General features: G+C 40.7%; 1 protein-coding gene across 3 annotated transcripts; it reads right to left on the bottom strand.

Annotated features, from left to right (window-relative positions):
- Positions 1 to 171: 171 nt before the first annotated feature.
- inpp5b (inositol polyphosphate-5-phosphatase B) lies at positions 172 to 21,074 on the bottom strand. 3 transcript variants are annotated; one of them, XM_084357941.1, is made up of 23 exons: positions 20,836 to 21,074; positions 19,265 to 19,344; positions 18,887 to 18,984; positions 18,703 to 18,732; positions 18,481 to 18,591; positions 17,262 to 17,405; positions 11,936 to 12,026; positions 10,432 to 10,587; positions 8,011 to 8,112; positions 7,604 to 7,718; positions 6,667 to 6,783; positions 5,278 to 5,465; positions 4,949 to 5,060; positions 4,756 to 4,865; positions 4,162 to 4,297; positions 3,777 to 3,887; positions 3,388 to 3,553; positions 2,880 to 3,115; positions 2,598 to 2,705; positions 2,086 to 2,170; positions 1,500 to 1,627; positions 1,295 to 1,406; positions 172 to 594 (listed from the first exon to the last, which is right to left on the bottom strand). In XM_084357941.1, the coding sequence occupies exons 1-23, from the start codon at positions 20,890 to 20,892 to the stop codon at positions 485 to 487; spliced, it is 2,703 nt and encodes a 900-aa protein (XP_084214067.1). In that variant the 5' UTR covers positions 20,893 to 21,074; the 3' UTR covers positions 172 to 484. The 3 variants fall into 3 exon arrangements, with proteins under 3 accessions (XP_084214067.1, XP_084214065.1, XP_084214066.1); XM_084357939.1 differs by lacking the exons at positions 18,481 to 18,591; positions 18,703 to 18,732; positions 18,887 to 18,984; positions 19,265 to 19,344; positions 20,836 to 21,074 and adding an exon at positions 17,613 to 17,691; XM_084357940.1 differs by lacking the exons at positions 17,262 to 17,405; positions 18,481 to 18,591; positions 18,703 to 18,732; ... (1 more) ...; positions 19,265 to 19,344; positions 20,836 to 21,074 and adding an exon at positions 15,337 to 15,495.
- Between the last annotated feature and the right edge of the window lie 619 nt (positions 21,075 to 21,693).

Raw genomic sequence — 21,693 nt, 5'->3', positions numbered from 1 at the left:
AATTTTGACTTTTTATATGGCAATTGTCATTCAATAATCTGAATGTAGGGACTGGTACTTTCTCTCTCTGACACACAATATGAGAAAACCAAGTCATATTTATCTATTCTTAATTTCTTTACTTGTGACTGGCAACATGGGCTGATAATGAAACACACAGTGACACACACCTTGTTTCTAATAGTTTTATATAGAAAAACAACATGATGTTGAGATCAGAAACATTAAAATACATTTTTTTTTAAATAAAATATACATTAAAAATTGTTATCTCTACAGATGCTCGATGATATACAATAAACTTGGTGCATCAACAGCTGACAAACATTGCTTTGACACAACCTAATATCAGATTAAGAACTGTCACTTAATTATACTCTGTATCTATACAAAGAGCCATCTAAAAAATATAACAAGTCATTACAATTTATTTCAAATACTGGACTGTACAGTTTCTTTTTAGTGTTCAGCTTCAGTCCTCCGTCTAGGTGGACCCTTGAGTCAGGAAGTGCTGGAAGAACTCCTGAGTCTTCCGCTTTTCTGCAAGATCCTGCTTTGTTGGTGACCTCAGGAGCAAGGAGGCAAAAATGGTGGCTGTGCAGAAAGAAAAAAATGAATTATTTATTATAAGTATAACAAAGGGTTCTTTCTCTTGGTTGTAGTATTGTACTATCTAAACAAATGTGAGCGAGAAGATGAGAAGAGGTTCAACATAATAAATGAACATTTTTAATATAATTATCATATTTAGATAATCACTACAATTCCTTTTGTTAACCACATTCATACGTGGGACGTTGGGTCATTCTCTTTTAGAAAGACTGCCTGTTTTAGAAAAAGGTAATAAGTGCAAACAGTCTATTAACAGAACGAGGATGCACATTTTTTGCAGTTTCTTTAATCGATAGTTGGATGCTTTAATGTATGAAATATGTCGGATGTTTTTACCGGTAGAAAATTGTTTTAACCCTGACATGACCTATGTTCGATGTTAAATCAGAGTAGGCTACATTAAGAGTTAGAAGAACAGATAAAGTAAACACTTGATTGATAAACTTGACAACAAAAATAATTTGTTGAAAATCTGATTGTTTGTGAATACATTTTTAAATCAGTTAAATTCTTTAACGTCCCTAAACAGAAGAATAAACCACTTTTTCATTAATTTTCATTTTCCATCGATTTATTCGTAAGTTGCTCTTCACTTACTCAACAAGCTGGTCAAAATACAAAGCAATAGCTAAAAGAACCCAACACATTTACAAATGAAGTGCGACCTGCTTCCTTTGCTCACCCAAGATGTTGGCATCTAATCGGTTGCTAGCAGAATTCTTCAATAGCTCACGGAGAAAGGCAGCTAAATAGTTGAACACATTTTGATGGCACTGAGGTAGCATGGATATTGTCTGTAGAGAAAAATAATATAAAAGAACAAGCATTAACACATCTAGGAACAGAATAATGGTGATAATTGATTAACCGTGGGCCGTCTCACTCACTTTCTCACACTGACTGGCATAGGAGCAGCTTTCGAGGCACTGTTGGTAAAAGGAGAAGGGAACCACAGGCTCTGGGAGGGCATCTAGGAATAGAAGCAAGGCTTCTGCCACTGAGTGGTTACTACCCGCTGCAGGTCAATACAGAGTCAAGGACATAACTCCTCAGCAGAGTCTGCAATGTTTTGAAATGTAGTAGGTGCAAAAAAAAGGAATCAAATAGTGTTTTATCCCAGGATTCATTCAAGGGGGTGAGTTAAACATCAGACCTATTTACAGATTTGACAGATATATAATACAGTAGTTAGAAAGCGACATTGTTGTTTTGTTGCCTCAGCATTTCAGCATACCGTATCTGAAATGAAAAAATGACTATGATGGCAAAGTGCTGACTTTCAGCTCCGTTTATATCCACATCAACTGAACAGTGTCGCAAATGTACCTGTTTATGTCTCCTCAGGGGGATACAGTGTCAAAACAACAAAAAAATCTGTTTGGATCACACTTCTTTCCCTTTTAAAATATTACATAAAGATAAACAATATATTTTTCAGCCGATGATTATGATGGTAATAGTTTGGAAGGATACGAAGAGAATCTGGCATGCCAGTGTCGAGGCAATCCCTTATGTCTGCAAATTCACTCCGGAGTCCAGGTTGCTGAAATATGTCTTCCTGCAAATAGAGGACAATCATTGTTAAATCTTTGTGTCCTTAAAAACACATTTATTAGGCAAAGGAGCTAAATAACAAACAGGTTCACCTGAGCTCTTGCTCTTTTGGTTTGAGGCGCAGTGTAGCTGCAATTGACTTTTATTTAATTGAAACTAAATAATTAAAAGGCACAACCCTGTGTTTAAATTACCTGGATTAAGGCTTTTAAAAATGAAGATTAATCACCTCCACCAGATCAATGCAGTGGCTCTGCAAAGCTACTTGTCTGGCAGGTACGAACACCACTGTCTTTGTAGCCTCAAGAAAGTCTTTAAAATATTCAGACTTTCACTTTTCTAAATGTCTGTTGCATGCAGAAAAGTTTATGTATTTGTCATTGTAAGAAAAACAAAACATTTAGGAAGGAGCCATAAAACAAACAACTGACCTGTTTGATTGCATTGCGGAACAAGTGATCCACCATCATCCAGAGTTCTTTAGGAATGTCTAGAGGCTTTTCAGCGTTTGCTGCACTCTCATTTACCGACAACCCCGCCTGATGTGGAGAACAAACAGAGCAAAGAGAAGCAGTTAAGTCAAAATGGACTCTGTTTTACCCCAAATCTGCAAAGCTATAAGAAAAGCGACCATGCTTCTTATGGAGACAACCCTGAACAGAGCAGAGGCATTTCAAGGACACCGCCCCTGCTCTGCTCATGGGAGCACTCACCAGTTTACGGAGGGTCTCTTGTGGCATGTCCTGGATGGGTTCCCTCATGTGACACAAGGAATGGATAGAGGTGCCATAGCAGCTGGGCAGGTAGTTTCCTGTCACAGGGATGAAGTAGTCCTTGCCACGCTCCAGGTGCAGGACGAGGATGTCTTCGATCTGCTCCTTGCCAGAGTTGAGATCAGGTGCTGTTGAGCGGTTTACAAAAACCTCAAGCTCAATGTCCACAGAACCGCCTAGATGTTGAGAGATGCACATAAAAATGTAAGGGCATGGCTGAACTGTCAGAATTCAGTTGGTAGTACTGTTGGGATTTGGAAAACACGAAGAAAATTAATCTTGCAAGACACAAAGACTGCCTCTGTGCGTCAATATCAAAGAGAGATTGGCCTCATAGCTCATGGTGTACTTAACAATTTTCTAAAACCTAAAAGGCATGACAATGATGTTTTATTAAAATCAAATCTTTGACTCCAGGATGAAACTCTTGACTTTCAGTGCTACTCACCCTGAGCGATAAAGCCTTTGGGGGGGTTGGCTGTGAGCCAGGGCTTGCAGTACGTGGACTCATTCGGCTTCTGGATAAACTCAAACTGACACGGGACCTGCCCGTCATTGAAGAGGCTCAATGTCTCTGCCTGGTGCTGCATGTATTTCACGTCTTTAAAGTGGAACTGAAAGAGAAGAGAGGGAGCCATGAGGAAGGAAAAAAAAAAAATCTACTCTATTTCATGTAAATGTATCCTTTAAATATCTACATTAGGCTCACAGCCTGCGATCTTACCGAATTCATCAAAGGAACATAATGAGAAGGCAGTTTATTGTACCACGTCTATCAGAGAGGTTTTACAGCCTCCATTACAATATAATATGACTGAGTGTAACAGGAATCTTTACCTCTTGCTTGGCCAAGGTTACAGATGGAATACACTCGTTCTCCATTTTGTCTATATTGCGTACAATCTCTTCAAACGTCTTCTTATAGGCTTCAGTGTTTATTCTCTTGATCTGTAGGAACAGATGAGAAAAATGGCAATGCAGCATATAACTGTGTGTTACATAAACTTTAAATAATACAGCAACAGATATTTTATATGGCCTGTTGATGGGAAGGGAGCGAAAAAAGTTGAATCTCAATGTACTGCTCATTGATTCAACCTCTCTTCTCCCTCCCCTATTTGTCAAAAGTTTGCATGAGTTTCAAAAAGAAGACCACTGAATCAAACAACAAGAAACTGAAAGATATTTTAGATGAGATCGGTCAAAAGGCAAAATCGCTTACCCCGGCGACAAGCAGGGAACTGACTGGTTTGTGGTCACTGGTCTTCAGAGCCATGTGACTCTGATAGTGCTGTTGCTTGATGTTCTTCCCTCTCCACAGGATACGGTCACACCACGCAGGCACACGACATTTCTCACTAAAAGGAGAAGGAAGAACAGATGTTAATGCTCAAGCATGTTTATCATTACAGTGTTTAGTATCAAAATAAATAAGGCAGAAATGACATCTGTTTTACAGTGTATTTGTACATGCTTCAACAAAGTTAATGACCTGATCTCTGCTGGGAAGTTCTATTGGCAGGAGGGGAAAGAGCAGAAGATATCACACAACACTGCTCCTCCAATTTAGGGCCACATTAACCGTGAGGCGTGTTTATTGATAACTTTAATTAACAGCGTTAAACTGGACGGCTGAAGTGATTTATTAGGGCCACAAGTGCAAATTAAAGTTTGTTGTAGCTTTCTGATTCAATGCTGCTCTTTTTTAAGAGGTTTTAAAGTAGAACATGTACAAGAATCGTATCATTGAAAAGTCATCGCCTTACTAAAAATGTTATATCCTGCTATTTACAGTCAGGCGTTCGTATGAAGTTACCTTGTATCCCACTTGTCAGAGCCGGTGTCATATTTGTAGGTGGGCTGGAAATCAATCTCTCCCTCCACAAAGCCGACAAACACAGCCTCCTCGTCGATCTGCCGCTTGAGCTGAGGACCATATGCAGCCGGTAAGTATAACCACTCATAAACATGAATGAAAGACGATTTAAGACTTGATTTAAGAAGATTACCTGATCATAACTGTGCAGCGTTTCAAAGTCCTTCTTGCTGATTAGCTCCTTCACATTGTCGACGTCAAGGTCGCTTATCCTGTAGTTGAGGTCCCCAATCCACAGTATCACACTAAAGGAAGAGAAACATGGAAACAACTTAAATATGTATCAATTATCATCACAGTACAAACATTAATCCTACAGATAAATCTAAACATGTCTGGATTTTAAACAATAATGGCAGCAAAATGGATTTTAAATGACAAATTCTTAGTCTGTCCTTTCGTTAATTATTTCCTTTAATACATACGTCACTGTAACCACACAATATTCTCAAGGTTTCATACTCGTGCTTCATGATCGTAAGTGGAGGCTGGGTGAGGTCAAGCGGGCGAAACTGGAGGCGACTGCAAATGTCCTTGTAGTCTTGATTACGTCTCTCGTATTCTTCAATGTGGGCAGCTAGGTGAGAGTTGACCACGCAGATATCGGAGTTGTGGAAGCGAAAACGGATCGATACAGCGCCCTTGTTTCCCTGCGAATCAATGAGTGATTGACAGAGAGAAAGAGAGAGAGCGAATTATCAGCATTATGTAAGCAACACAACTGAAAGTTCCTGCAAAAAGATGAAGAGAAAAAGTTTTATAAAGTAAGCAGCTATATACTCCTTTTGCTTGACAGTAAGCCGATATTATGCAAACACTTTGATACGCGGCGTGTTTCAGATGGCTCTTGGTGCAGATCATATAAACCAGGCTCTCATTACTGCAGGAAAGGATGGAGCAACCTCACAAAGGCCTCCACTGGTCACCAGCCAGCCATCTGCTTGACAGTGCAGGGACTGCTAAGTAAGCACGGCCGCATACGAGACAAGAATAACATATTCGGCAACAGTGCATGACAAGTGAAGTTTGAGCTGCTGGGTTTAATGCTTCATGGAAGAATGAGCTCTAAAGTGAAATGCAATCCAAAAGAGGAAGGCATTTTATCATCACAACAAAACCTTTTGCGCATAATATTGGGCCCTATATATTGCGATTTGCCTGCAGTTGTTATCTAATGAAACAACATTGTCATTGTGGGAACCTAAATTTGTATTTTTTTCTGATTTGATCATTTGCTGAGATAATCTAATGTTGATGTGTGAAGCTACAGTTGGTACTTACTCAACACTTCCTTCTTGTGTGCGATAATGAATCTATTTCAGTACAAAGGCAATGGGAGGTCTTAACTTACGAGAAGCAGAGTCAACAAAATGTATTTACAAAGGCTAGTTTAATCATTTTTTGCACCTTTTGCCTGAAAGTTGGTTTGAAACTCGACAACAATGAAAGACATTTTAATACATCTGACATAAAAGATATCAAAAAAGTAACAGTTGTTGGTGGCGCAACTTTCAACAGAGATGTGAAAGAAACGAGATGTCTCACTCCTTAGCAATTTCCGTTATCAGCTCCGGAAAAAATCATATGTCTAATATTGATTAAGATTTGTTAAACGGCATTTCTGGATGTATTCCGGATGCAGTCTGATGAAGTAGATGATCTGCTGCTTTCTGCTGTTCCCTGCTTTTAATGGCACATTGGTGATGACAAACGTGACACCCAGGTTTTAAAAATCCTGCATTTACACACTAATTTTGGTGTAAAATTGGTAATAATATCTTTATACAACAGCAGCAAACCTACATGAGGACCAGTGCATGAAAGAATAAGGCCTTTAGAATCAGTCCTTACCATCCTTCCCATGATGCCAGTGCCCACAGTCTCAGCCTCCACATCGGAGATGAACTCTGCATGTTCCTTCTTCACATAGAAGATAAGCATGATGCCCACCAGACGCACCAGCTTCACCTGTAGCAGAAGACGAGTAGAATATAATGTTAGAAAGGAGAGGGAAAAGATACACAATTCAAAGTAATGTAATGTGAGAATTTGCTGTAAATTTTAAGTCATAAAGTGTACAAGTGCTTTAATGCAGTTTTGCTGCTTATATCAACTGCAACCACGAAAAACGACTTTATTTAAAGTTGAAGACATCTAGTCTCACTACCTAGTCTATTTCAAGGAAAACAGAAGAAAGAAATACATCCCAGAATGTGAAGCACTTTTATAAGACTTTCTGTCAACCCTACATAAACCAACAAGTATGAAGGTGAAAACATTTATTTTTCAGCCTGCTGAGCTTTACAGTGTCAATTACAGATGAGCCTAGTGTGCTTTAGTAAGAACATCAACTGTGGATGAAGAAATGACACGTCATCATATCGGCTCTGTGACTTACGGACATCCTGTAAGCCCCAAAATGACTAGAAGAAAACAGCCTAGCCAAGAAAAGGGGAAGCTAATAAGCTGCAGTCAGCAGTCTGAGAAAACGGAAGTGGTTGAAAGCGAATGAGGGAAAGAGAAGGACCAAAAATACAAGGCCTGACTAAGCTCATCAAACAGGAGTATCAGAACTGTTCCTTCGGATTATCCAGTGTCGTAATTCATGTGATGTGATGCTATGGCCAAAACTAAATACGGTACGAGCCTCCATGCGAAAAAAGAGCTAAACAAGCCCTGCAGACTTTGCTGTTAAATTAATAGGTCCCATCCAAGCATCAATAAGCGGTTAAGAGCTGTAGTAACACAAGATAAACAAGGTTACAGGGAAAAAAAAAGACTTTCTTACTAAGGCATACTTGGCATCTGGATGCAAGGCCTCAGTCACAGCCTTCGTCCACTCCATCTCTTTGGGGGTGTCATTGAAGAAGAAAGCCTCTTTGCTGAGGTCAAGCTCCTGAAAACTGTCAAGAAGGACAAACGGAAGAGAGTTTGACGCACATGTTGAGCTTCGACCCCGTGCTTTCATGAATTCTCAAAACTTTCTCACTCCCCAACACCAAAGTAGTAAACAGAAACGTAGGCAGGATCAGTGGACTCAGTGCTGAATCTGTGGGTGGCCATGTTCTCCTACTTAAACTAAGATCAATATTGCATACGTCTGTCAGAGGTTGGAGCAGAATATGCCTGTCTGTGTAATGGGATTAAGCAAGAACATTGCAAGGCTATTACTCCAGCAGGGTACATTTGACTTACCCCACGCAGTATATGTCAGGAGGGGTGGGAGTGTGACTCAGCCAAGGACTGAGGGTTTCCTTCGGTGGCTGTCCGTTGACATTGTATGTGCCGAGGAAAAGGCTGAAACAGAATGGAGAGCGATGAGAATGAGAAACAAAGGAGATTAATGCAGTGGCAGATTGTTTAAACATGTGCTTACAATTTTGAGTTCATCCTGCTGATTCGTGTGGGTCTCTTGTCATTTTCAGTTCACACCAGGGGAGATTAAAATAGCAAAACAATGACCTCAATCTATATTAAACTGAAGCCTTGCTGCTTTACTGCCAAACTCACCAGCTCATGTCAAGAGATTTTATTTTATGGAGGCTATATGAGCATTTTTTCAGCCATGTTCCTATTAATTCAAGGGACCGTTCTAATCAAAAGATCTCAGATGGTTGTAAAGCTTCAGGACCCCCCTCCCACTACACCTTTAGCTGATGCTGCATGGACTGGGAACTCGAAGCACCAAGGGAGTGTTGCTTGCATCTTTTACTCGGCCTGTTTAAGGTGGGCCTGTTGCGCAATTATTCTGCCTCGTCATTCATTCTCTAAGGTACAGTCTCAGAATGGAGGGTCATTGTTCCTCTGCCTCTGTGCCAGCAGCAGAGGTAGAGACAGCGATGAATGAGCATATGTAAAAAGAGTGAGGCAACAAGGCTACATGATGGTGTGACGGTTTGACAGCTATGGTTATGTGGGCAACACATATTAAAAAGCAGCTGGCAGCAGTCAGCTGCTAACTCAAAAGAGGAAGAACATCAACCAAAGAAGAACCAAGAAAGTGGGGGGACAATGTGAGGTCTGGGCGCTACTTACCCTCCGGTCAGAGGATGAAATCAACCGCCATTTATAACAGGGGCGTTAACTGATTGTTCGTGCCATGTTATGCCATTGTTTAGAAAGTGCTGCCAGACACTTATGTAAAACATCAGACTACACGCTGTCGGTGTTGTGTTACACGTCCCATCCTTTTGCTCATCTAAAAACTGTTCCCATCCCCCGCTATGACAGAAAGCTTGTCAGTCTGCCTTTGGGTACAGCTGTTCATTACAACTTTTGATTTCCGTTGTGTATACCCTTGCCTCTTTAAACACACACACACACAGTTAAAACTAGAAGCTAGGAGACAATAGAGAGTACAAAAGGGGTCATCTGTTGACCACTGAAACTTAAGTGCCTTGCTGAAGGGCACCTCAATTGTGAGGAACGGTAAGAGGGCCAAGCCCTTGTCATTTACATCTCCACTGAGATTTATTTTGCAGCTTCCTTTCATTCAATAGCCCTTTTCTCTGACCTTCAGGCAGCTGCTGGCCTGCTCATGCTGCTGCACAGGCGCAGCACAGAGCTCTTTATTTTGTGCTGACTGTCATCGCACTGTACAACGCTTTCTACCCTAATGGCCCTACCCTCAGCTACCTAGAAAGATGCTGAAGCTGTCTTTACACAAAAATCCTGGACTTCTGCTTTCATGAGCTTTTTTCTGAATCTGCACGTCAGCATGTGTATTGAGTGCATTCTATGCATTTATTGTAATATGAGATGAAAACATGTGTCCAAGCACAATGTAACCTTTCAGGTGAATCTGCTGTATCACATAAACTATTGTAGCTTATAAACCAGTCAGCACATCCTACATCTTAAAGTAATTTAAGATGTACGATAATATTAGCAAAATATTCGTATGGTAATTTAACAACATTCCTTCTCCCATTCCCATTATGTCTAGATTCCTTTTAATTTTTTGCCATGTTGGGTGTAAATATTAAGGCACAGATCTAACAGCAGGAGGCAGTGTAGTTCAGAGCTAAACCGTGATGCTGACTTCAGCAAATGCTTATTTTTCAATGCTCAAAACAGCCTTAATAAAGGATGCCGAGACCTCTACAGGGATATTAATTTCTGCAATAAATAAGAAATGAGATGAAGAGCAACAAGCTGAGCTCCAGTATGTTAATGCTGGTGCTGTTCTTGACAGCGTCTGAGACAGAGGGGCTTAATTTAGCAAAGAGCAAAGTCACTGCAAATACAACACCACAGATGTTGACTCATTCTTTTTACATGACACTTCTGAGAACCAAACTGTGCTCACAGTAACACTGTGGGCTCATGCTGTTCCTTCAAAAACTGTCTTAACTGGTGAGCAGAGGACAGCTCAACATGACTATATGGTGTGAAAATAGCCCGGGAGCATATCACACTCCTCCTCTAGATAAAATAGTATATGAAAGCACCTATAGCTTCACCCTAGGTATCAAAGCATTGATGACGTCAAGGAAGGAAAAAATGTTAAGACTTTCTACGATGGCAGTGCTATCATCTAGTTCTACATCCTGCCACATGTGTACATTTTCAAAACAGATTCAAAACGGACACAACAAGCAATACAGAAAAACATACCTGTAGTCCTCCAGGTAAGTGTAAAGGTCCTCATTCTTCAGCAGCTCACACCTGATAAGGTTGTCGCGCAGGCCGAACTGCGGCATGGCCAGTATCTGAGCTTTGTTAGACGGGGTGTGGCTGGAGGATCGCACCAGGTCATCCCGGTCCTCTCGACTGAACACCGGGAGAGGAGAAGTAACAGTTAGATGTGGGAGGGAGTGGAGACGGACCAAGATAGAAACAAGGTCATTTTGTCACACTGGCGTGATCTCAGAGGGAATAGATTTTCATCGCCTGGTTGTTTCGATTTTTCTATTCAAATAGCTTTCTACATTTGCCAGGTCACATTCAGGATACTCCACTTTAACTGCATCAACCGCTCCTTAAAGCGAGAAATCAGATTATGGCATAACAGAGGCGTTACACTCTGCACCAGGCGTGAAGCCTAATGTACAGTAGATCGCCACAGTGACCCAAGCTATGCAGAGAAGCTCTATTTCCATGCCGTCAATATGGAATGAGGCTGGCGGGAGAGGAAGAAATGTAATATGTCTGGACCCTGTAATCTTCCAGGAATATACTGTAACTAAACTCCATCTTGGGGTATAGGCTTCATTCCAAGAGTGGCAGCAGTGGCTTCCAGGTTAAACAACTGAATGGAACAACCTCACAATTCACACCTGAACAACTTTTTAATGCATTTAACGTTTGCGTTTGTGAAACTTGTGGAGGAAAGTAGGGCTGGGTAATTATGATTTTGGCTTCCAAAGATTATGAAAGCTATTATGCAGCATTCCCTTTCGCAATGATGCTCTCGTGTTGTTATAAATCCAGTGCGACCCTTTCCTTTATAGCGGCACACTTTGTCCGTCCTACATTGTGGCACATTTACCTCAGCTCACTGCGGTCTAGTGGCTCACTTTTCATTGGCAAAAACACGGTCAAGCCAGCCGCTGTTTGGATTTTTATGTGCATCAATTCATGCCATTATATATTCTATATATTATTATTATATATATATTTTTATCCTAAGACACTGCTTCGTTTTCCAGTTGAAATATCTTTCAAGTTCAATAAATATGTGATGTTTACAAAGTCAAGGAGTAATCATGTTAAACAATTGTTATTGTTGTATTGAGGAAAGTACTCAAATCACTGCAATGCTGCTTTCGTATCACTCGTACTTTAGACACGAGCTACATGGTACATGGTTAAGTCTTCACTCAGCTTCATCTTCAAAGTATCTACTTTAAAACTTTTAGTTTTGACCTCATTTTGTGTTTGTTCTTGTGCCCCTGCATAAGCATGCAATATCCATTCCTGCCAGTGTTTTCAAACTATTCCACTGGGCAAGAAACACAGCACCGCAAAAACAAAAGGAAGGGAAGAAGAATACAGCTAGCAAGTCATCATGGATATAAACAAAACTGGTTATCAAAATTGTTAAGCCTCAAGGATTAACACCACTTCCACTTTAGCAGTATTACTGGACATGTACATGTGAATGAATAAATGGTCTTACCTCTCTGGGCTGGTAGGTGCTCTGGACTTCTGTGTGCCACTGTTAGAACCTTTCTCCCTTTCTGAAGTTCCCTTTTTGTCCGATGATTTCTCTGTTAGGGAAGAGCAGGAGGAGAGAAAAGGGAGATTGTTTTAGTATGTGTTTAGTTTCCTTGTTCACGGTAATAAAACAAATACCATAAATGCAAATGTACAGTTCTGCACCATGTTTATCAAAACTGGCTGCACTTTGACGCACAAACTAATATCTTTAGACAACTTATCAATGTGTCTTGCTGTAGACCTACTCATTAACATTACCTAAAAAATCTGCCCTAGGACAACTCACTCTAATAAAAACAACCCAGCCCAAAGCAAACCCATATTTCACCTTTAATAACTGATATGGACAATAACTTAAAGCCAAATGTGTCTTAAAATAAACATTTACACTCACAGTAACACAAAAGTCAATCACAAAAGTGCCAAGTCAGGGCTCAGTTGTTGTGCTCAATCGACTGTGGCAGTCTTTTGCAGTCGGTTACAGTTATTGCATCCTAAGTAGCTGGATTTAATGGGTGAGTGTGGAGTATGAGACAGCATGGCCCCTGTCCCCTGCAGCTTGGCAGGGAGCACAGCTGGCTCCTCTCAAAGGGAAAGTCAGGTTCTTTGAGCAGGAAATTTAACTTGACAAAGTTGTGGCAGTGCACATGACCAACAGCACTGTTTAATGACATATATCCCACAAGAAAACCTAACATGTTTTTAAATAGTTTTTAATCCATCAAGGAGAGGTCATGTTCATAGAAAAATAAAAAAAATAAAAAGAGCATACACAAAACAAGGTTAAGACCAGTGTGGGCTTCAGTCCAAAGCTAAAACATGCCACACAATGGCTATCTTGCCATCATCAGGGTGGTGCTCAAGGCTGTTTCCAGTTTCCTTATACAGACACAACACTTCAACTTCAAGATGAAGATAAAGACAAAGATATTCAGTTTACTGACATAGAGGTGTAAAGAAACCAGTAAATATCCACATTTAAGAGGCTGGATTCAACGAAAGTTTGACTTTTTTCCCCCACAAATCACCCAAACCGATGAACTGAATTATCAAAGTGACTGGTGGTTAATTTAAATCAAGGATTAGGGGATTTTGTAAATAGAATGTTTAAAGAAAAAGATGTAAAGCCAAAAACATTTGGTTAATAAAACATAATGTAACAAGAAGAGTTGTAAGAAAGTATAACTTCCAAACTGAAAGAAATTTGTTTCTTAAAACTGATTCACAATCTGTAACGCACTTTACAGATCTGTTTGTGTGCAGCATGCATTGTGAGAAACATGTGTCTCTAGTACACTGACATTTAGTGACTGGACATGGATATCTACTGTAAAAACAAATCTAATTTGTGCCACAAAGGTACAATTTTTGTCGCAGCTATGTCTAAAGCAGCACCAAAGTGTGAGTCAGTGATGACAAAAAACTATGCTTTTATCATTCTCACCACAGTGGTCATAAAACATTATTTTTACTGAAACTTTGTTTTATAAAAGGACTTTCTTATCTGTCCAACTTTTCTAAGAAAACAGGCTGTGATCTGTGTACCATAAAAGGTCAACATGTCAGAAATGCTTACGCTGTTCGTTTCATTTTGTAAAAAATAAAATGAAAGGTCAACTACCATATAACAAATTTCCTTTTTTTGAAAGAAGCCCAGAAGAATCAACTGAAGTCTGACTTCAAAACCAGTGACACTGTAGTTCGTGTGAACAGGAAAAGGAAAAAAAGGCCTTTTGTTTGACTGAGAAAACTGTCAGCAAACTGTGAAACACTTTTGAGAGAGCATTTCAGATGGTAAAAAATCTTTGTTCCAGCATAGAAAACCCCACATGTAACCGTCAAACTGACTCACGAGTCAAGACTGAAGTGACTCAACCCTCAACTTAAGAAATAAAAAGATCTTCAGAGTAATTATTACCCTAACCTTTTGCAAGGACTCATTTTGATAGATATTCCTAGTTTATAATTTGTATCTTTAAGCAAAGTGTTCATTCTAAACCGATTTGTATACAAGGTGGATGAAAAGTGATATATAAAACCAGATATGGTAGTTATTATCAGAAAATGTTAACTTATACACGGTCTCAGATGAATAGCCCTGACAGCACAGTTTGTGGTGTCATTAAAACAGAACGTGTGAAAGCGTTGCACCCCGCTGAACACAACCACAAGATAATAGTCTTGCTGAAAAAATATGGCGCATATCTTTTTTCACCTTAGAGCTGAATAATAAACGTAATACTTTCCCAATACTGAGACTGTTTTTTTGCAACCATCACTTGAAGGAGAGCCTCGTGAGGGTCCTTTGAGTGAGTAGCTCAGTTATTGTATTACATTGCATATTTCACATTCATGCACAAGCTTCAGTTTTCTTAACCAGCTAATGAGCTTAACTAAACCATCAACCGCTGTGCAGGGCATGAAGTCTGACTAAAAGCGATTTCACAGACCCCACACCTTTCTATCTGCGATCGGTAGCAAATGTCAAGTTGCCATATCGGGCCTCAGACTCTTCCGAATTAAAACTGCCATTGCTTTTCAACCACATCTGCACAAAGGTCAGCATTACACAACTTCCCTTAGTGATCTGAAACTACAGGTAATAAAACTGCAGAGGAACCATTTCAGTGAATTAATTTTACTCCCAACTAAAGATCTAATCTACCTCTTTTAAAAATATGTCCATCCCGCCTTTTTAAAACACTTTGATGGTTTGCCAATGAATGACACAGTTTTTCTCACAAGTGGAGACAGTAAGCACCTTGATCTCATTGAGAGGAGGCCAGAGGGAAAGTTTACAGTCAACTGATTTAAAGCTAACAGGCTAAGCTAAGAGGATAAACCACAAGTGAGAGTCTGAGACTGAAAACAGCCTGAGAATAAAGAAGCAAAACTGCCCAAGAAGCAGGACAGAGACAGTGTCTCAATGACTGACACAATTCACTGTCACTGAAACACGTTATTGCTCCACCAACCACAGCAGGTGTGTCATTTTCTGTCACACACAGTGGCGACCAAAAACATTACACACATTAATTAGCCTGGACTATGGTTAGCAGTTAACACAGTACCAACCGTCAAACGAGCCAACACTCACATTAGCTTGATATTAAAGCAGCAACGGACAACATTAATAACACTACAAACATTTCAAAACTACAAACTATTCCGCCTTTGCGACAACTGGCCCTCAAGCTAATCTGGCTAAAGTTAGCTTGTTCAGAATAATAACACCACTGTCCGCGCTAGCGTTAGCAACGAAGCTACCTAATAAGGACAGACCGAGTGCTGACAAAGTGAGGCAACGGCGTCCCCTCTCACCGCCTCTGACATCGACAAATGTAGGAATAGTTTTCATACCAGAGTCTCTCATCACCCTAGACATCTCCCTGCACCGCTCCCACGCATACTGTGCAGCAGAGCAATGTCCAGTGTGTTTGAGACCTGCCCATGCTAGCGCCGTAGTAGGAGGAGTTCTCGCTCCCCTGCTGCAGAGACAGGAGGCTGAGCCAACACACGCCAGTCCACTGTGCACAAAACACAGCCGGAAGTGCTTTACTGCACACCAGCACTGTGAGGAAGTGACTCTGGTGCACTCCAAGAAGCACATCATATCTGTAAATAGCCTTTGTGTTTATGTAACTGTGTGACTTAAGGACAACAAATGTCCTTAGGCAATGTTTCATGTTGTCTATTTAAACACTGTGAAAAGCAAATATTGATAAAAAAAAAACGTGTTTGTATATGAAGATTAGATTTTTGTTTGCTCTTTTGCATTGGCATACTTGTCACATGATATGTTTTGTTTATTGCATGCATATGAATAATCGGCACGGCTCTAACCGAGCATGCAAAAGCATAATGTTGCATGACATCCATGCGAAATGGCCCATTAGCATGTAAGGCATACAAATCGTATGTTTCACAGCATGACTCATCTCATAATGAATCTTTTTGCAGAGTTTTTTTTTATATATATATGTGTATATTGTTTAATTACTTGATAGGTTGAAACTTTACTTTACTTTTAAAGCCCTGACTGTTTAGCTCCCTTATATGTTTGATCATTAACTCCTTATTTGCCTAATCAACCTTTTTTTTTTTTAGAAGGGCCAAGTGTTAAGTGTAAAGGGGACAGACTTTTACATTCCCTATGTCAGACATTAGTTTTCATTTTATTTTGAAAAAGAATAGTTAAAAACGTACCTTTAAAATCTTAGAAGTAGGCCGTCAGATTGATTTCCTCTGCTTTAACGGCCTGGTGTTAAATCTTTTTGATGAAATAGGTGTATGTTTCTGCTTGGCAACAGACGTAACTAATGAAGGGCTTAATTAGCATGTTCACACAATGATCAAAGGGCTACATTAGGTTTACAGGCCGCCAGCTGAATAGTACTGTCTCTACACTCCTTAGACTTGGCAAACAGATGCCGTCCACAGTCCAGGCTAAAAACAAAGAGGATCATGCTTTTGCTATTTCATAGTAGTCATTTCCACATGTCATGGCAGGCAGGATAAGGCGTTACTAATAAGGTTTCTACAGAATGAATTCCATTTTGTTCTGCCAGCCCCATTACTCTGACACTTAAAGGTATGCTATGTAAAAATCGTATTGGCTCATACAAAAACAATCCTCTCACTGCCTGTATTTGCAGAGACCCTGCCCTCTGCCTGTATTTACTTATTTTCTGATTATTCTGCTGTGTTTGGGACGTTTCTGGGCGTCAGCGACTCTGGAGGCCCATCGTTGCATGTTGAGTCTCATTCCCAGGTCATCAAATACTGACGTTTTAGGTTGGTGGCTTGCCAATAAGACTCGACAATCAACTTTGAATTCTGTGTAAAACAGCAACAGACGAATCCTGCGTAACATCCCTGCAAAGGGAATGGAGCAACACGTATAATTAATGTTATTAGTCGTACCTGTATGTTTCTGCTAAGACATGTCAAAATGTCTGTCTTGAGAAAGGCCAACCCCACATGGCACCCTGCTGGGAATGAGTACATTTCTCGCAGCCCGGATGCGGACTGGGGCCGAGTGCATTTAGAGGAAGTGGTAGTTGCAAAACCACCTATTTTTATTACATAACACTTTTGATGTAGTCTTTTATCTTTGCGAGGGTATCATGCCACAAAACTGAGCGAACACTGAAGAGACAAAAGAAGAGCGTTTCCTGTCATCGCCAGCACAAATGCTCATTGACCTTTTTTTGCAATTGAGTGTCATTCATGGGAAATCATGACGCAGGCTGTGAACATCTACTACGGGAAATAAGAGGACAAACCTGTTTTCCGGTGCTGGCTGAGTTTATTGAGCGTTGTGCTCAGGGGTGCGAGTGCTTGTTTGACAACTCCCTGGCCTCTGGTTCCTTTGTGGTACTTGTTGATCCATTCAAACTTTGGTACCTGTGTGGGAGACTTGCACACATCTGAAGAGAGACAGACAGAGAAAGCAAGAGACTTAGGATTAGTTAGGATGGCGGTAATAGTGTGTGAGTGACGAATACAACAATAGCCTGATCTAAACTGCTTTTTCCGCTTTGTTTTTTAGTCAGAAGTAGAGGAGCTAGAGCAACAGCGATGGTAAGATTCATGGCATGAACAGCTTCCAACTTCTTGGTCTTTTATCTGCTTACCTTGACCATTTCTCACACTCCTCCTCTTAACAGCAGCAGGTGCCAGGTCATTTAATCTGTCCATCACTGGTTTCCCTCACCAGGTTGAAGGCCTTTGCGGCTCGTACCACGAAAAATGTACCGCAAACGACAGTATTCATCCCTTTTTACGTCGGGGGTCCATGGTGAAAAACAGTGATCTGGTAACCAGAGTGACGCATCCCTAACAAAGCAGACTGTCCATCAGACTCTCAATGGCCTGCCCCATTCAGCCGAACAGGATACAGAAAGTGAAAAAAAGCACTTCGAGAGAAGCACCGAAGAGGAAGTTTCACGTCTTTTTTAAGTTGTTTTCATCCTGTCTGTGTGCTCGCCATGACAAAAAAAGAAACTATGCAGAGTACACCATCCAAACTCCACCCCTTCTCTCTCTCCCTTGTTCGTCAGCTATGCGTCGTGTACACCCCGTCAGTGACTGACAGATGGACCGACACCACCGGTTTGTAGCTCTAAAAGTGATGCAAGTTGTCAACCACAGCTGCCAGCAGTCTCACAAATGTATTTGTGTTTTCTATTTCTGTTTTTAAATGTATTTTCTGGTGAAGTAATGTCAAATTTTTAGAATATCTCTGTCTCTATCTATCTTAAGTTTATCTGTGGCTACGTGATGTCACCTCAAGGCAACTGAAGACTGGCTGAGCAGGTTTCCTCCAAACAGATGATAAGAGCAGATTATTTGAGCTCGTTCACGCCCACGTCCCTCCTACTTTGTTCAGAATAGAATATCTGAAGTTGTGAACTACTAAACCCTGTCAAATAGTACGTTTCAAGGCTGTGAGGATGTCACGCTGACAGATCACACACGTATGTCTCTGAGGGATGAACCCACCACTCCACGCCCTGTTGACCTCGCCGAGGAAGAGCCGCGAGTGAGACCCGAAAGGAAGTCTGAGCTCCAACTCCTCTTCCTGGTAGCTTACTCTCACTCTGGTGTCACCACCTAGAAACAGATGAAGAACAAAGAAAACACATGTTCTCTGTTTCATGTGGTGGAGCGCCTGTGTGGCATATTTAAATGTGCTGTGCTGTGACGAGAACGAGGGCAACTCACCCACAACCGCAAGTTGCTCTGGTGAGGAAACTAGAAAGAGAGAATGAGAAACTTTGTCAGGATGCTTCAGAGATATCACCATAGTGCCATTATTTCATAAGAAACAGTGGTTATCTTAAGATTATCTGACTATCAGCCTCCTTTTTATCTGTAGTCTGTTTGCGCACATATGAAGGCAGCTCACCCTCTACAACAGCAAAGTCAAGGCAGATGGGTATGACGTCCTCCAGTGACACGTCGTCAGCAGTAATGGCCATCCTTCGATGGGTGTAAATAAAGATTCTACAAAACATTACAAGACAGGATGAAGCGCCGGATGCAACAAAAAGACACCTGTAGTAAAATATAACGCAAGCCGACATAACAGCCTTACAGCTCTGGAGTAAATACTACCCTTTTCAAATAAGATATAATTTAGACTACTGCGTCAGACAGGTTGACGCAACTCTGTGGTCATTCTCTAAGCCAGTTTGTGTTGTTGCCCTGGATTTCATAATACACAATTATATTGTTCAGTGATACGGAGAAGCCATGTTAATTTGTACTATCCATTAAAACTCACGCATGTTCCTCTGTAGACGCCACCAGTCCCAGCAGTCTGCTCTCTGCAATGTCACCGAAGAGGACGACACATTGGACAGCATGTTTCGTTCAGTTAAGGATATTACTGGAAATGTGTTCCTTTAACATTTCACCAGATAATATGACCTTCCTCTCATTTCAGCTGATATTTTGGGTACAGTGAGCAAAATTGAAACTTTCTTTGCAACCTATAACTATAAAAACGGATCTAAGTACTAGAGCTGCAATGGTTTAGTCGACTGAAATAAAAGTAATTCCCAACTATTTTTGTGATCGATGTATCGTTTCAGTCATTTTTCAAGCAAAAATTAAACATTTGATGGTTCCAGCTTCATGAATGTAAGAATTTGCTGCTTGTCTTCATCATTAATGACAGTAAACGAAGAGTCTTTGAGTTTTAGCTTGTTGGTTTGACGTAAAAAAACAAAAAATGTGTGATTTCTCACAATCTTTCGACATTTTATTGACTAAACCATTAGTTGAGAAAATAAATGACAACTTAACTGTTAATGAAAATAGTTGTCAGGTTCTCCCCTACTAAATACATTTAGTCAGGTACTTATTTTATAACATTTCCACTATATTTCACATATTATTCATTATATTATATTATATTATATTATATTATATCATATCATAATACTGAAATGAAGTATACTTTTACCTTTGATAGGTGAAGGGCATTTTCCTGAGAGTACACCTTAACATTATTATGTGATTTGAGTTAGTGTTTAGTTTTACTTAAAGGGTAACTCCACCAATTTTACTCATTGAGTGTGTTTACAGGTCTTGGGTGGTACCACTGCATATGTTAAAAAAAGGTAGCATAAAGCCTTTTGTGGCTCCAGAGGAAGCTGCATGTAAATTGATAAATTGACTCCAGTGATGTCACTCACTGGCTAAGTTGCATTCTGGGTAATGTAGGCGCCAGGTTTTGAACAGGAAGACGAATGCGTGGAGTGGACGAGCCGATATCTCTGGTTCTGCTGTCCATAATGAGTCCAACACTGTTTTCCAAAATCTTCCGCCTACATTACCCACAATGCTTGGACATGGCATCACTGGAGGGAGTTTATCAGATTGCACGCAGCTTCCTCTGGAGCCACAAAAGGCTTTATACAACATTTTTCCCCCCATATGCAGCAGTACTCCCTGAGACTAGTAAACACACTTTACTGTGAAAAATGAGTGGAGTTTCCCTTTAAGTAAAGGCTCCACAGATACTCAGAGAGCTGCAGCTGGTGAAACACAGCTGCCACCTTGTGGATGACAGGTGTTACTACAAGCCTTGGACCACTTCCTTGGGAAGTCACACCCGACTAAACCTACACTCGTGCTTTAAGCTCCACGCGCTGTGTATACATCGGATTTAAATCACAGCCTTAACGCGGCTGCACTGTTTGCTCAGAGACATGTCCTCATGTGTGGGGCAGAGTCTTACAATCTGACAGGCCTCCACTCCCAGCTCTGGTATTCTCCAACAGACTCCAACTCTTCCTCTTTTTTTTGCTGTTAAACCATAAACCCTCGCACAAACAAACAAAAGGATACTATGATGCAGTTTTCTTCCCTTTCCAAAGTTTCCTGAATCGCGACGGACTGATCCATGTTGAAGACTTGTGTGACAACTTCTGCCCCTCACGAGAATACCTGGAGGAGTTTCAACCAGCTCAGTTGACACTGTCGTGTGAAAGCCGCAGGAGTCCCGCGTAATCCCGCATTATTTCCCCTTTTAGATCCAGATGTTGTCTCCTCTTCTTCTTCTTCTTTCCTCCGCTGCTGGCCCGACCCAACTCCGACTGCCACGCACTGAATCCCGAATCGCTCTGTGCGCCCGCAGTGACGTCACATCTGGGCTGTCATCAGCTCAGTTTGGTTTGGATTTAGGCCTCAGGCGGGCGATCCAAAGAGGATTACGTCTCACAATGGAGCAGCAGCCTATAAAGTGACTACAAAGTTCTATCAGAGCTTTCGAGGAGGTCCGATGAGCCACCAGGTCCGGAGATTTAAGTGGTGTTTTGTTGGACCTGCAATACATGTGTTCAGCTTAAACTAACAGGAGCATGCTGCTCTCCTGGGTCGGTTTTGTTGCTCAGTAGTGAACTAAACCAAACATGGATGAACTGATATCATACTGACATATTCTAGTTTATCTTTGACCTAGTTTGGCATAAACCTGAAGAGGGAGGATCTCTGCTGCAGAGTCCCATTGGTCTACACACAGTAATGCTGATACTGGATTTTTGAGGTTTTTAAATATTGTTTTAGATAATGTTTTAAAAATCTGATAATGTTATATTATAATAGAATACATTTATTGTCATTGTACAGGTGTATACAATGAATTTCTACTATCTTCACACATATCTCAGATTTTTTTTAAACTCACCTCTACTGTGTGGTGGACAG

Source organism: Pagrus pagrus (assembly GCF_965226575.1).
Source record: "Pagrus pagrus genome assembly, chromosome: 7".
NCBI lineage: Eukaryota > Metazoa > Chordata > Actinopteri > Spariformes > Sparidae > Pagrus > Pagrus pagrus.
This window is presented reverse-complemented; position numbering and strand designations above follow the sequence as displayed.

Coding starts and splice junctions, on each gene's coding strand:
- inpp5b (XM_084357941.1), bottom strand. CDS start 20,892: ATGGATCAGTCCGTCGCGATTCAGGAAACTTTGGAAAGGGAAGAAAAC. Junction 4,866..4,948: donor CGCTGCACAGTTATGATCAG/GTAATCTTCTTA, acceptor TATGGTCCTCAG/CTCAAGCGGCAGATCGACGA. Junction 3,888..4,161: donor GTTCCCTGCTTGTCGCCGGG/GTAAGCGATTTT, acceptor CTGTTCCTACAG/ATCAAGAGAATAAACACTGA.